This window comes from Corylus avellana, chromosome 9 (genome assembly GCF_965113065.1).
Source record: "Corylus avellana chromosome 9, dhCorAvel1.hap1.2, whole genome shotgun sequence".
NCBI lineage: Eukaryota > Viridiplantae > Streptophyta > Magnoliopsida > Fagales > Betulaceae > Corylus > Corylus avellana.
The window spans coordinates 20,596,583-20,609,768 of NC_142498.1; the positions used below are offsets into that span (position 1 = coordinate 20,596,583).

The window sequence follows — 13,186 nt, forward strand, 5'->3', positions numbered from 1 at the left end:
GGCAACATATCCCATTTATTTTCAATGATGTTTCTGTCCAATTACGGTTATGGCCCTATTGCTTCATTTTATGGTACATAGACTTCTAAAAATCAATGATAGTTTAAGCCCATGTGGGAATATAAAATGAGAAATTATAAAAATCAATCCGCCATTTTTCACCTACCTAGATAAGATAATAGATTTTGTCTCAATTATTACATAGATTTACAACTATTTATTATAATTAGAAAAACACAAAATACTTAAAAATGAGGTTCAAAGAAAATACATATTTTTGTAACTTATTTTTTATAATAGATATATTAAATATAAGAAGATAAAATTTAAAATTGCATATTTGGCGAAATTCCTGCTAATTTTTATTGTGTAGTGAAAGGGTGAATTCACCATGTGAGTCCCATAAATCATATAGTAATTTTGCAAAAGGGTTGAGAGATGAGATGAAAAATAACTCATAGAAAAAAGAGTTTTTCATTTTTATTTCAATTTGCTAAATGGTACTTCTAATTATTCATTGATTTAAAAAAAAAAAAAAAAAAAAAAAAATTAATGACAGATTAATAGTAGCACATAGCAAAGTGAAATAAAAGTGTAATATATAACATTACTCTTTTTTTTTCTTTTTAATATTATATACCACGGAATTGGATCCTCTTAAATTTTTTAAAATATGAGATTTTCATATTTTAAAATTTGAGCTCTCATTACATTTAACGGTCCAAACAAATGTCAAGGTTTGTGTGTTACCAAGGCAAGTGGGTTTAAGATGTTGAAAACTAAAATTACTTACCTCCGTAACTCACAAGCTTTTTGCATTTATTTGAACAGTTAGATGTAATGGAATTAGGATCCTCTCTAGTTCAAATGAATTGGAGAATATCCGGTTATTTATAATAAAGTGATATTTTTGTATCCTCGAAAAATAAAAAGCCAAAAATACCATTTAAGTATAACTAACTAAATATTGTTCAGATCAAATAGGATCATGTAATGGATGACTGAACTTTTACAATATGAAAATATTATATTTAAAAATTTTGGAGGGAATCACAATCCATATATATCATACTTTTATTTCATTAGGTTGACGTAATAGGGTCTAATAATAGTCATTGATTTTCTCTCTCTTTTTTTTTTTTAAAAAAAAAAAGAGTAATGCTAAAAAAGAAAAGAAAAGAAGCTTTTAGCCTTTTACTGAGGATGGGAGAACCTCAAATAGAATAGTCTTTGAATGGCTATTGGTATAGCACATGAGAGAATTATTATTCCTTAAATTGAGGAATAGTTATTCCTTTCAAATTGAGGAATCAATATATTATTAGTTACATAAAAATAAAAGAAAAAAAAAATTAACACTTACAGATAAATTATGACACGTTTTTATTCTGATATTTTACACATTAATTACTGTTAAAATGATTGGTTATTCATTAAGTAAGCGATTACTTTGTTATATCCTATTCCCATTACATGCTTATTTATTAACATCTTTTTTTACGATTGTATGACCCAACATAATAATTCATTGAATTAATCGAAATGATAATTTAATACAAGAGGGTAAAGTAGTTATCGTTAAAAAATCAAATTGATAAAAGAAAATGAGAGATACAATGGTGTACATGAACATATATATATATATATATATATATATATATATAAAGACAGCAGACCAAAATTAATCACTGTAATCAATGAGATTTGCTACAATGCATTCTTCCACTCATCTTCTTACTATTTTTCTTCTTTCAACATTTTGATTTTTTCAAAAAAATAAATAAATACAAGAGTGAGGAGATGGGTGAGAGAATGCAAAAAAGCATTTGCCGTAATCAATAGATAGTTGCCTGATTGCATAAAAAATTAGAGGCATGATAAAGTTACAACTTTGCCCAACTTTTCTCCTTTTTTTTTTTTTTTTACAAAATAAAAAAAATTATTTGGTATTTAAAAAAAAAATGGTATTTTTATTCATAAAATGGTCTTTTTTTTAAAAAAAAAAAAAAGAAAAAGAAAAAAGAAAAAAAGAACGGTCATTATAATGAAGAAAAAAGACTATTTAAAATTTAAAAAAAAAAAAAAAAAAAAAAAAGGACCATATAAGATGTTATTGCTTCAGAATTTTTATTTTTATTTTTTTTTAAATGACCATATAAGGAAAAGAAGTGTAAAACTGTAAATGTATTATAGGAACATGTGAAAAGTTTTATAAAAAAAAGTGTAAAACTGTAGGTGTATTTTAAGGTGTTTGTTTAATGTACGTAGGAGGTAGAATAGTGAAAAAAAAAAAAAAAAAAAAAAAAAAAAAAAAAAAAAACTTGAAGAGTTCGAAAATGTTGGAGTTTTGGTTTATTTCTTGTTTGTGGCCCAGCAACAAAGAAATAGATCACATATTTTTCTCTTTTTTTCTTTTTCGCCCCTCAAAACTCAAAACCATCAATTTTAACTGTGATAACTGGAACATGATTATTACGACGGAATGTGAATCATGTGATGGTAATGCTATGACACTAGCCACGAGGACAACCTTTCCGTAATATGGTTCTAGCTATAAGGGTACTTATGACTTTTTGATTTAAATGGATAACACAAGTCTCACCCCCAAAACCTCCCACGCTTATGATGACATCACCAGCCGCTATCCATCTCAATCCCACATAATTCATCGCCGGCCGCCGACGATATCAAGATTCTCTTACGAGCGCCACGTGTGCAGTTGCTCACTGGGAGGATCTGGATAAGGCTCTTCGTCTAAAAATATCAAAATTTCTGTTTGTTTTTTTTCCTTAAAATATCAGTATAAGGTGAAATAAGCATGAAAGCTAGCAAATCCGTCAAATCTCCACCTTTGTTTAGAATTGCGTTTAAGAAATAAATTTTTTAAGTTAAAAAGAGTTTTTTTTAACAAAAGCTTCATTTTAAAGCTTTTGTCAAGAGTGCAATTTGATTATTTTTAGACTTTTTAGATCTTTAAAAGCGTTTTAATACCAAACGAGTACTTTTTTTTCAAACAAGCTTTTTGAGTGTTAAAAGCACTTTTAAGACCTTCAAACACAATACCAAACAGACTCTTCCTTTCATAAAATCCCCCAGTTGTAAGTTTCCCCATGCCACCATGAATTATAATTTGTCCTTTTTGTTAAAAATAAAAAATGCACTGTCCATACAAACCCTCATGTTTATGTTTATGCTGGCAATTTTTAATCTTATTCATATATTTAATACAAAATTAATATAATATATATTATACTTGAAGAGTCTGACGTGTGTAATTAAATTAGTCAGTTTAACCCAAACTTGAAAAACAATATTTAGAATTGACAATTTTTTATATGACTCGTGAATCCAACACAAATTTAACGAGTTAAAGTTAAAAAAATCTTACTAATTTAATTAATGAGACAAATTATAATTAACTTACATAGTCTTATATATTGTCTCAACACGCAATGATGGTCCTAATTATATCCTCATTTCTATCCAAAGATATATATATATATATATATAGCTAAAAACCAGAGTAGAGTTCATCATGAAATTTCACAACTAGTCAAGGATAACAGCTGGTTCGTTGTTTATTAGCCTTTGAATTATGCGAGAACTGCCAGATAAAGATAAAGATACTTTACTGTTCACACTACTTGATGCGTGCATATATACGGATCAAGCTCACACTTTTTTGTATTTGGCGACATTTTTTTTTTTTTTTTTTTTAATAAAAGCAACATCAACTGATCAAAGACACACAACACAACAGTCTTTAACTCAGGAAAAAAAAAAAAAAAAAAACACAGTTTTTAGAATATATTAATAGTTTTAATTCATGGAAGTTACAATCACAAACAAAATCGTGGGCTTTTAGCATGACAATTGACATAGTTTATTGCGATGTTCAATATTGCACGTTTCGGGAAGAAGTAGAAAATTAAATGGGTGAAGATGTCATTGAAACGAAGACGAAACATGCATGCTTTTTGAGTGAAACGAATTAGAGAGAGAGAGAGAGAGAGAGAGTTGATATTTGCCTTCAGGTTTTTTCTTCATGGGTGGAAAGGAGGTGAATTACAATTAGATGAGATATATATGGAGGGAGCCACATTTCATTTGGTCAAAAGGGTGGTTTGACCATTTTTTTTTTTATAAATAAAATTTTATATTAAATATGAAATATTAAAACAATAATTTAAAAGTTATTCTTGAATCAAATTTTGTTAAATAGATAATATGGCTAATTTATTTTATATCTATTATATATGACACAATTAATTGTAAATAGGATTTTATTAACTTTAGTTTTGAAAAACTTCTTATTAATGTAAAAGCAATTGTTACCGGTATCGTCAATAATATTTTATAAACAATACAAGTATTTGGAAAATAATCAAATTTATTTATATAGCTTACTATTTATTTCAATATGTCTTTATAAAATGACTAATGCTATGTACGTATACTACAATAGATGCTCTCATGGTGTTCTCTTAGTATCATTCTAGGCATAAATGAAGATTATTTTATAAAAATCAAGTGAGAAAAATAGGGTCACTTTGTTTTTTGTTTTTTTTTTTATAAAATAATATTCACCTAAGACTCAGAGAACACGTAATATTCTTCTTGTAATATTTAGCATTTTTAAAAAATATTTCTTTAAAAAATAAGATAAAAATAAAAATCAAAGGGTGGTGTGTATTAAGTCATATAAAATTGGAGCATTAGGCGATTAATTACGTCATTCGCCTACTTATTTGAACCGGCCCTGCCGCTAACTGGTGACAGCATGGCAATGACATGGTTATGAAAGTGAAATTACGGTAGTGTTGGCTGGGAGCTGGAGATTGGATATTTATATTGAAAATGCTTTTTTATGTCATTTTTTACATATGGGCACCGAATTTTAATTATTACAATGGTCTTGGTCCTCTCTTTAATTTACAATTGTTAATTTATTATGTAATATAGATGAAAATATATATATTATATGGTGTACTCAAATTACCGAAGGCCCATGGGCCTCCGAGTTAGAAAACACCCATTGGACCATAAAAGCAAGGCACAATAACCCAAGAGACGTCATGTCCTAACCTATTGAACATTTGGTGGTTAATGAAGCATGCGCTACATAAAATTTCGAGTAGTAACACCACACTTGTGTGAGTGAACAGTACAGTCAGTATATATACCGGATGGCGTGAAACTTAGGGTTTAAAAAAAATTATTGTTTTTAATTTTTTTTTTTTCTTTTGAAATCCATGGGTTAGCCAGGCCAGGAGGATATCCCTCCATGTATTAGACATTGTTTTAGCAGAATTTTCTGCCATGTTGATGGTTGGATTAATGAAAGTTCTGATGTTTATTAAAAAAAAAAAATCCTTGGCGACACACTACCGATATAAGTACTGTTTACTAGCACTGGTGTCACACGTGTAGCACTAGTCTAAAATTTATACTCTCGCCACCTCATCATTACCGTCCACTAAAGGACAAAGGTAACTACCGCTGTAATTCTAAAGGGGGAATTTATGTTGTACCAGCCATGAGCATATCCCATTACCAGGCAACATGCATTGAGAGACCGCACTATATGACGCAGGTAAGAGCATGCCCAACCAAAGAAGGGATCCATGACAATTAATATAAAAATGAAGAAACAAACTACCGCGGGTATGCTCTCTTGATTGCCATTTCTGCCTTTTTTAAGTATTAACTGTATTATGCTATATATGTATTATTCGACAAAAATATCATATGAATTAAGCATTAATTAATTATAGTTGTACGTCCGGCCGATACACCTGGTGTTAAGCTTATTTCCTCACTTCTATTCTTATTACAAATCAAATTACCAAAACAAATTGCACGTGCAAATCAAATTGCACATGCAAGAAAAAGGAAATGTATACCTATCGGTGGGTGCCAGTAGGGAATACTTACGATGCTTAATTGGGTGAATATTTTTGTCTAAAAATGAAAGTTGAAAACAAACAATAAGCAACGAGTTTGAGCTAAGGGCCAAATTAAAAGTTCTATTTTACTTACTCAGAGCTTCCTTTTATAGTATGTCTCATATAACTGTTTTCAGCTTATATCTTGGGCCAATCGTATCGTGGGATTGTTCCCATGATAGCCTAAATATCGAGATCTTATTTCCTCTGAATCAGGAACGTGTATGATATCGTGAGATTGGACTAGATTCCATTGTTAATGGAGTGGATTCCTGCTATGCACAAACTTAAAGAAATCGAGCCTGTCCTAGTGATGGACTTTGAGTTTGTGAGCCAATCTTATGGCTGTGTTTGGCAATGGAATGGAAAAAGGGTGTTGAACGGTAGTGTAACAGATTTGATTGATATGAGAAAAAAAAATAAGAATGTTTTGTATAAAAAAGTGAAAAAATTTGTTTTGTAGCGATTTTTTTATTTGAATAATAATAAAAAGTTGTTGATGTAATGTAAAAAATAAGAATGTTAGGGTTGATTTTGAAAAGAATTTTTTGAATTTTTGGGTCCGGTTTGGTCTGGTCCGGCCCTTTCCCAAACACAGCCTAAGGTTTTGGTAGGCTGAGCTACCCTGTCGACTCAATTCCCAACATACTGGATTGAAGAAATTTGTTTTCATATAATTTAGAAAAAAGCTTTATCGTATGAGAATATATAGTCGGGGAAGGAATACTTAAAACGATATCAAAGGAAAAAAGACAACTCTTTCATGTTTTTCATCATCATCAAATTAAAAATTAAAAATAAAAAGAAAAAGGGAAAAAGGGGTAATGAAAAAGCAGCTTGGCCGGAGGGTTCACTTTGCACGTGAAGAAGAATTAAGTAGAGAAAAATTAATTGGCGTACACATGATAAACAATATTGTGAAAAGGAGCTAGCAGGTCTTCAAAATACATATAAATGATACATGATTTTTTAATGGATCAAACTTGGTCCATCCTGGGATCCATTTTTTACAGGATGACCAAATTTGCTCCACTAAAATGATGCTACAGAGAAACCTAAATAATATGGGCTTTGATCAAAATAAGCAGTATTTGTTTTTTTTTGGTCTTGCCCACGTCTATATAATAAGAAACATGCTAATTTATTAAGTTCCTCCACTGTAGCTAGTTGGTGGCCAAACCCCTCCGCCACTGCCATCACCGGTGACATAAGACATGCACGACAATGGCACGAGACACAGCCCTCGGCTTCTGAGGTCCCGCCTTGCTTCTTCATTTCCATCATCCACTGAACCCTGAGATATTACAACGGTGTTTAATTTGTAGCAAAATGAGAACACAGAGATAATATTCTTCAAGCGAAAAAACAGTCTTTTTTAATTTGCTCCTCCAACTACGTATGATCACTCAATATTATGAATTTTGTTTTAGGGTTGTATTTCTTACCCCTTGCATTGTTCTGCAAGTCTTGTTTCGCGATGACTTCATGTATGGGACGCTCAGTGTCTGCAGAAAAAGAACTGAAAACTTAGTATATGCAATAAAAATTAATATACTTGTTATATAATTTCCTATTGTATAACTTGTGGAAATTCAGAAGCACCTTCTTCATGAACATCTTTCTCTCTGACTCTATTTTTTTTCTTCAATAAATTAACTTCAAAAGGCAACCATCCCCAACAGCTGTTCTCAAAAGCATTATTTTTCTATTCTTTCTATTGAGAAATTTATATGGTTATTAATTTAGATAAAACTTGTTTTCACAAAGATAATTTTTTTTTTTTTTTTTTTTTTTTGAAAATATCACATTTCATTAACTTTAGTACTTCATTTGTTGATGAATAATCATTTTCATTGACCCAGCTCTAGTGACCTAGCTAGTAGCTAGGAAGAATCTATTTTTTTCTTCTATTTGTGTTTCTTTCTTTTTGGAGGGAGGGCCCGGGTAGAATCTGCATGAGAGTTGCTATAAATATTATAGCTTGGAAGTAGAAAGTGACAATTGACAAACCTATTAACTACTTTTTTCTGATTTTTGGCCGGCCTAGAAAAATCTGATGCAAGTTCTTCCTTTTTTTTTTTTTTTTTTTTTTTTCGTTTTTGATAGATTGCTCTACTATACCTATTGATTAGCTAGGAATGCACTCAAGAGCTTAGCCTTCACCTCCTAGGTGGGTTGCTATGGTGAATTTGTTTTCAAAGCAGCATAATTGGTAAGTTTGATAGGAGCCGGCCAGGAGCAGGGTGTTATTCGATAATTTTGTCTAGTTCCCTTGTCCTGGTGTCGTCTCTTGTATTTTCACTAGAACCGCCATAAAAAGACATCAAGTTTCCAATAGATTATTAGGGTTAACAAAATGGGATATGGTTTGAGTTACTACAAATTTCTTACAAACTTAAGATAACAGTTGATAATTGTGAAATGATTAAAAACAGATGTGGAGATTGAATATGCTTGATCACCTCACCAATAACTTTGTAAAGAGTTTATAACAAAGGTAATAATATCCTTAGCAGCACTCTAATAAGTGTATTATTCTTCTAAACTTAAACATAGGTTGAGGGGTTAATTATCTAATTTTAATTAGTAAAAGGAGTAGCAATATAATTAAGTTGGAAAGATTAAAAATTCTTCCGTTTTCTAATTCATAACAAGTTGACAATACATAATTATATCAACACAATTCTTTTAAAACTTGAAGATTTTCTGTTCGCGTTTTCTAAATTTACCTAGAATTATTGGAATATTAATCTTTCTTTCACAGGAGTACTTTGGGAGGAGGTACATATATATATGTCATATGTTGTAAATTCCACAACTAATAATATTTACAAAATCAATAACAATAATAGTAGTAATAAAAACAAATACAATAATAACAAAAATAATAAATAATAAGGAAAAATGTAAATTTACTCCCTAAGTAATTGCTCAATTTTAATTTACTCTTTCAGTCTTTAAATATGACTTTAACTCCTTGAATATTTTCTTTTTGTTTTTTAACTTTGTTAATGTTAGGAAAGCAATTTTGCCTCATCATCAATTAAAAAATTGTTTGTTTACTTTATTAAAAAAATAAAAATAAAATAGAAAAAAGACAAATTGGGAGGGGTGGCAGATCTCCAACAGGGTGGGGGTGTCCAACCCAAATAGAGGGGGTGACTCAGACAACCACCTCCATTTGCTGGGTATAAATCCACAAACATGGTCATGTAAGCCACCCTCTTTGTTGGTGATGGTTGCACGAGCAACTCCTTTATTGGGGGTGACTCGCACACTCTTCCACTATTGGGTGTGACAGAGCAAAACTATTAATACGTAAGCAGTTTTTGACAGTTGTTGATGGAAGGAGTAGGGTGAAAAACACAGAAATCTTAAAGAGTTAAAAGTTGGATTTAAAATCGAGGGAATAAATTGAACTTGCCCAATTATTTTGTTGAATATATATATATATCATATGCAACAACATTAATAGAGGCGAGGCGATAAAAAGAAGAGATCATTCTCTGCTATGGTTTACCATATAAAAGTGTATGTAAATTAATCTCCTATATGTTCCATGTGAAACTTATGTGCATCTCGATCCAAATAATGGGCGGTTCAAATTTTTATATTAAATTATTTAGAAATGAAAAGAGGCATAATTAAGAACCCTAGCACTTGTTTAATTAAAATAACGTATTTCTCATGCTTTTCTTTCTAGAAGCATGTTTTGGTAGCTTACCCTAATTTGAGGGGTGGTCTGATCTGATGTTTGAAAATTTGACAAGTTTGATATAATTCTTTTTTTTTATTTTTTTTAAGGATGTGGTTCAGAGCCGTCAGATGGAGGGTAACATCAGAAAATCGAGATTCAAGGTGAATGTCGGGAAGTGAAAATACCTCGACCTGGCTTTGAAGGAATTTGATGTACCCGATAGCCTCCATTAGTACCGATGCTGTATCTGTCTGCCAGATTCTCCACCCCCACATGCAAAATTGACGTCATTTCGCATTAGCAAAAAGAACACATTAATCTACTCTTTAAATTCTTTCTTAATTATTAAACAATATATTAATTCAACTCTAACAATATTTGTAATATATATATATATATATGCTTCTTTCTCATAGACGTAAGCAGCCCATTTGGGTCTAGGCTTTTATTTAATAGAAAGAATAATATCCTCTCCGTTTCAAGTCAACAAATTATTATTTTATTTTATTGTATTTAAATTTATTCATGGACCTTATAACACCTATATGATTTAAAAATTTTAAATGACGTAATAATATATTCATCATACAGTAACATTAAAAATACTAGATATCCAACTTTTTTATAATATTTTACACGTGTCAAACTGTGATTAGAGAGTATTAAGAACTTATATCTTGCCCTAGGATGATAAATCATTTCACGATCTTGATTTTGTTTTATTGCATATAATGGTATACATAACAAAGTGACAACGAATTCATTATGTGTTAATTAACAAATATATAGAAAGTTGCTTGTGTTTTCTTAGGCCTATGTAGATATTATTTTATAAAAAAAAAAAAAAAAAAAGTTGTTCTTATATATTTCTCTCACTTAGGACCAAGAGGACACAAAAAAAACACTAGAAAAATACCTTTAACATTTCCCTATATTCTAATAGATTTGTAAAATAGTTCATCTCCCGAGCCACTCAGGACAGCAATGAGTGTTATAATGAAGGTGATGAGGGATGGAAACACTACCTTGCCAAAGGGAGCCACCAACTGCTGAAGAGCTGCAATTCTATCTCCTAGTTTTTCTTTCCTAACCTGGTTCAGTACCAAGCCACATAATTAAGACTGCAATTAATTAAACAAAATATTTGATTATGTCAAATTTATTCTTTGGCATGCACCTTAAATGGTGGACAGGAAGCGCGTGGCTCCAATCGCGATTTCTTGGGTGCAGCTTGAGATGCCTTTGCCTCCATCAAGCTGGGTCTCTTTGCTTCTGTTACTCTGTTTGCGAACTGTGATATCTTTAAAATGCAAAGAGTAAAGATCCATTAAGAGAAATAAAATAAATTCTAGAAAATATAAAAAGACGCACACAATGTATAAAGCTGAAGGTGCGCCTATTTTAGCAAAAAGAGAAGGCTATTCTTTTGACATAAGTTTTTTTTTTTTTTTTTTCTGAAAAAAAATTATATAATAAAGGGTTTTCGCTTTTCTAATTTCTTTTTCCCAGTTAAAGGTCACAATGTCCATTAACATAATCATGCATGTTTATCAATAATCATCTTAAGGTTTACTGCAAATATATCATTCGAATTGTATTTACATATTAATTAGTTGCATATATATATATATATATATATATATATATATATATATATATATATATGCATGTCACCTATAATTCCCCAGAAATAACCGATATGTTTGTTAATGTGTTTTGGGGGTGTTTTTTGCTTGAAATATATTCTGATGTAGTGTAATAGTGAAGGTTTGAATTGTTTGACAATTTTGAAGTTATTGTCATGTAACATGCATGAGCTTAGATTAATAGATTTATGATGTTCTGAATGATCATTAGGTAACAAAACCTTAAAAAAAAAAAAAACAATTTTTTCAATGGTAACTGCTGACAAAGAAGGGCAGAAGAAGATAGAAGAGAAGATTACTCACATTACTAGGGCTACATGAGGGCCTGTGCAATTGCTGCATATGATCAAGGCCGAAAGAAGGGCCCTCTTTAAAAACGCCAAAACTATCAGTACTGTATGATCTTTCGGAGGTTAATAGATCCAAGGCCTGAAAGTTCATGTCCAAGGAGCTTAAAAATGCCGATGGCGGTTGATTCAAGTTTGAAATATTTATGCTTGGATAAATCTGGCTGAAGTTCCCTCTACTAATTCCCACTGCCTCGCTTCCAAAACTAGCACAGTTGTGGGCGTTGGAGTAAAACCCTTTGGAGGCGGAGATGGTCTTGAGCAACAGCTTCTCACTAAGATCAATATTTATATTCTTTTGCTCATTCTTTATGTGGGTTGGAGCAGGAAAATGGAAATCTTCAATACTTGAGGAACTACTGTTTAACATTTCAGAGAATTTGGGGAGGAAAGATTCTGAGAGCTCTTCCTTGATGAAGCTGCCTGCATTGCTACTCCACTGAAAGCTCGAGTGATCTTGGAGCATGCAAGTGTTGAGAGAAGGGACTAGAATTTCACTATTTTGCCTTGAATCCCCTTGGTTTGAGAAAACTCCATCTGGGTTTGGATTAAAATTACCACTACTATTCCTGCATATATATATATACCCAGTTGAAAATTTTGTTAATTTTCTAATTCAAAGGAGATCGATTAACAAGTCCTATTGAAGAATAAAGTTGAAGCTTTGCAGTTGTGCGAGTAAATATATAATATATATATCTCATAGTATATAAGAGCTCGTGGCAGGGGGTTCTTTTTATTTCTGATCAAAGCAATCGAAGAGAGAAAAAATTCCTGAACCTTTCGAGAAATATCTGATAATTGAACAACCTAAGAAGAAATTTCAACTTCTGCCCACTTTCTGCTTGATGAATAATACATCAAATCAAAAAAGAAAAAGGAAAAAAGATGCCAAACTCGAAAGTTCATTTATGATAGTACTTTGAATAGCCAAAAAAGAATGCAGAGAGAGAGAGAGAGAGAAAGTTGGAGAAAAGCTTACCAAGCATGGTGGCCTCCAACTCCATAGCAAGTAGTGGTGGTGGGCAAAGAAGAGGAGCCAAGAAGCTGGTCTTGGAGCTGATGATGTTGGTGATGGAGATTTGCAGACTCCATGATGATGATGGTAATCGTATTATAAAAGGCTTGAAAATCCCAAGATGATTAGTAAATTGAATTAACTGGGTAGCTTTGCTATAGGAATCTCTCTCACACTCTATTCAAAGAAAGACAGTTCAGGTGACACCCACATACCTGCTTGCTTTTAGCAACTTTTCTCAGTTTCCTCTTTACTCTTTCGAGTTTACAGCTTATATATTAAAGTAGCCTTGAAAAGAAAGAAAGAGAGAGCGTGAGTTATTCATCTCCATACCCCCCCTCTCTCTCTCTATCTCTCTCTCTGACTTTAATCATTTTTTTTTTCTTCTTCTTCTCTTTCTCTCTGAGCTATGTGTTTATTTTTTTGCACTCTGCAATTACTGGAAGATGATTATGCTTCGCCTACGCCATGATTAATATCCCTCCCTTCGATCCCAAGGCTTTCGACAAAGGTCTGAGAAGAGAAATGATAGC

At 31.4% G+C, this 13,186-nt stretch overlaps 1 protein-coding gene across 1 annotated transcript; it reads right to left on the reverse strand.

Moving 5' to 3' along the window:
* Positions 1 to 6,860: 6,860 nt before the first annotated feature.
* Positions 6,861 to 13,186, reverse strand: LOC132189720 (basic helix-loop-helix (bHLH) DNA-binding superfamily protein). Its single transcript, XM_059604498.2, has 7 exons — positions 12,618 to 13,186; positions 11,592 to 12,204; positions 10,820 to 10,942; positions 10,668 to 10,733; positions 9,828 to 9,893; positions 7,391 to 7,450; positions 6,861 to 7,239 (listed from the first exon to the last, which is right to left on the reverse strand). Exons 1-7 carry the CDS (start codon positions 12,728 to 12,730, stop codon positions 7,090 to 7,092), a joined length of 1,191 nt encoding a protein of 396 aa, XP_059460481.2. The 5' UTR covers positions 12,731 to 13,186; the 3' UTR covers positions 6,861 to 7,089.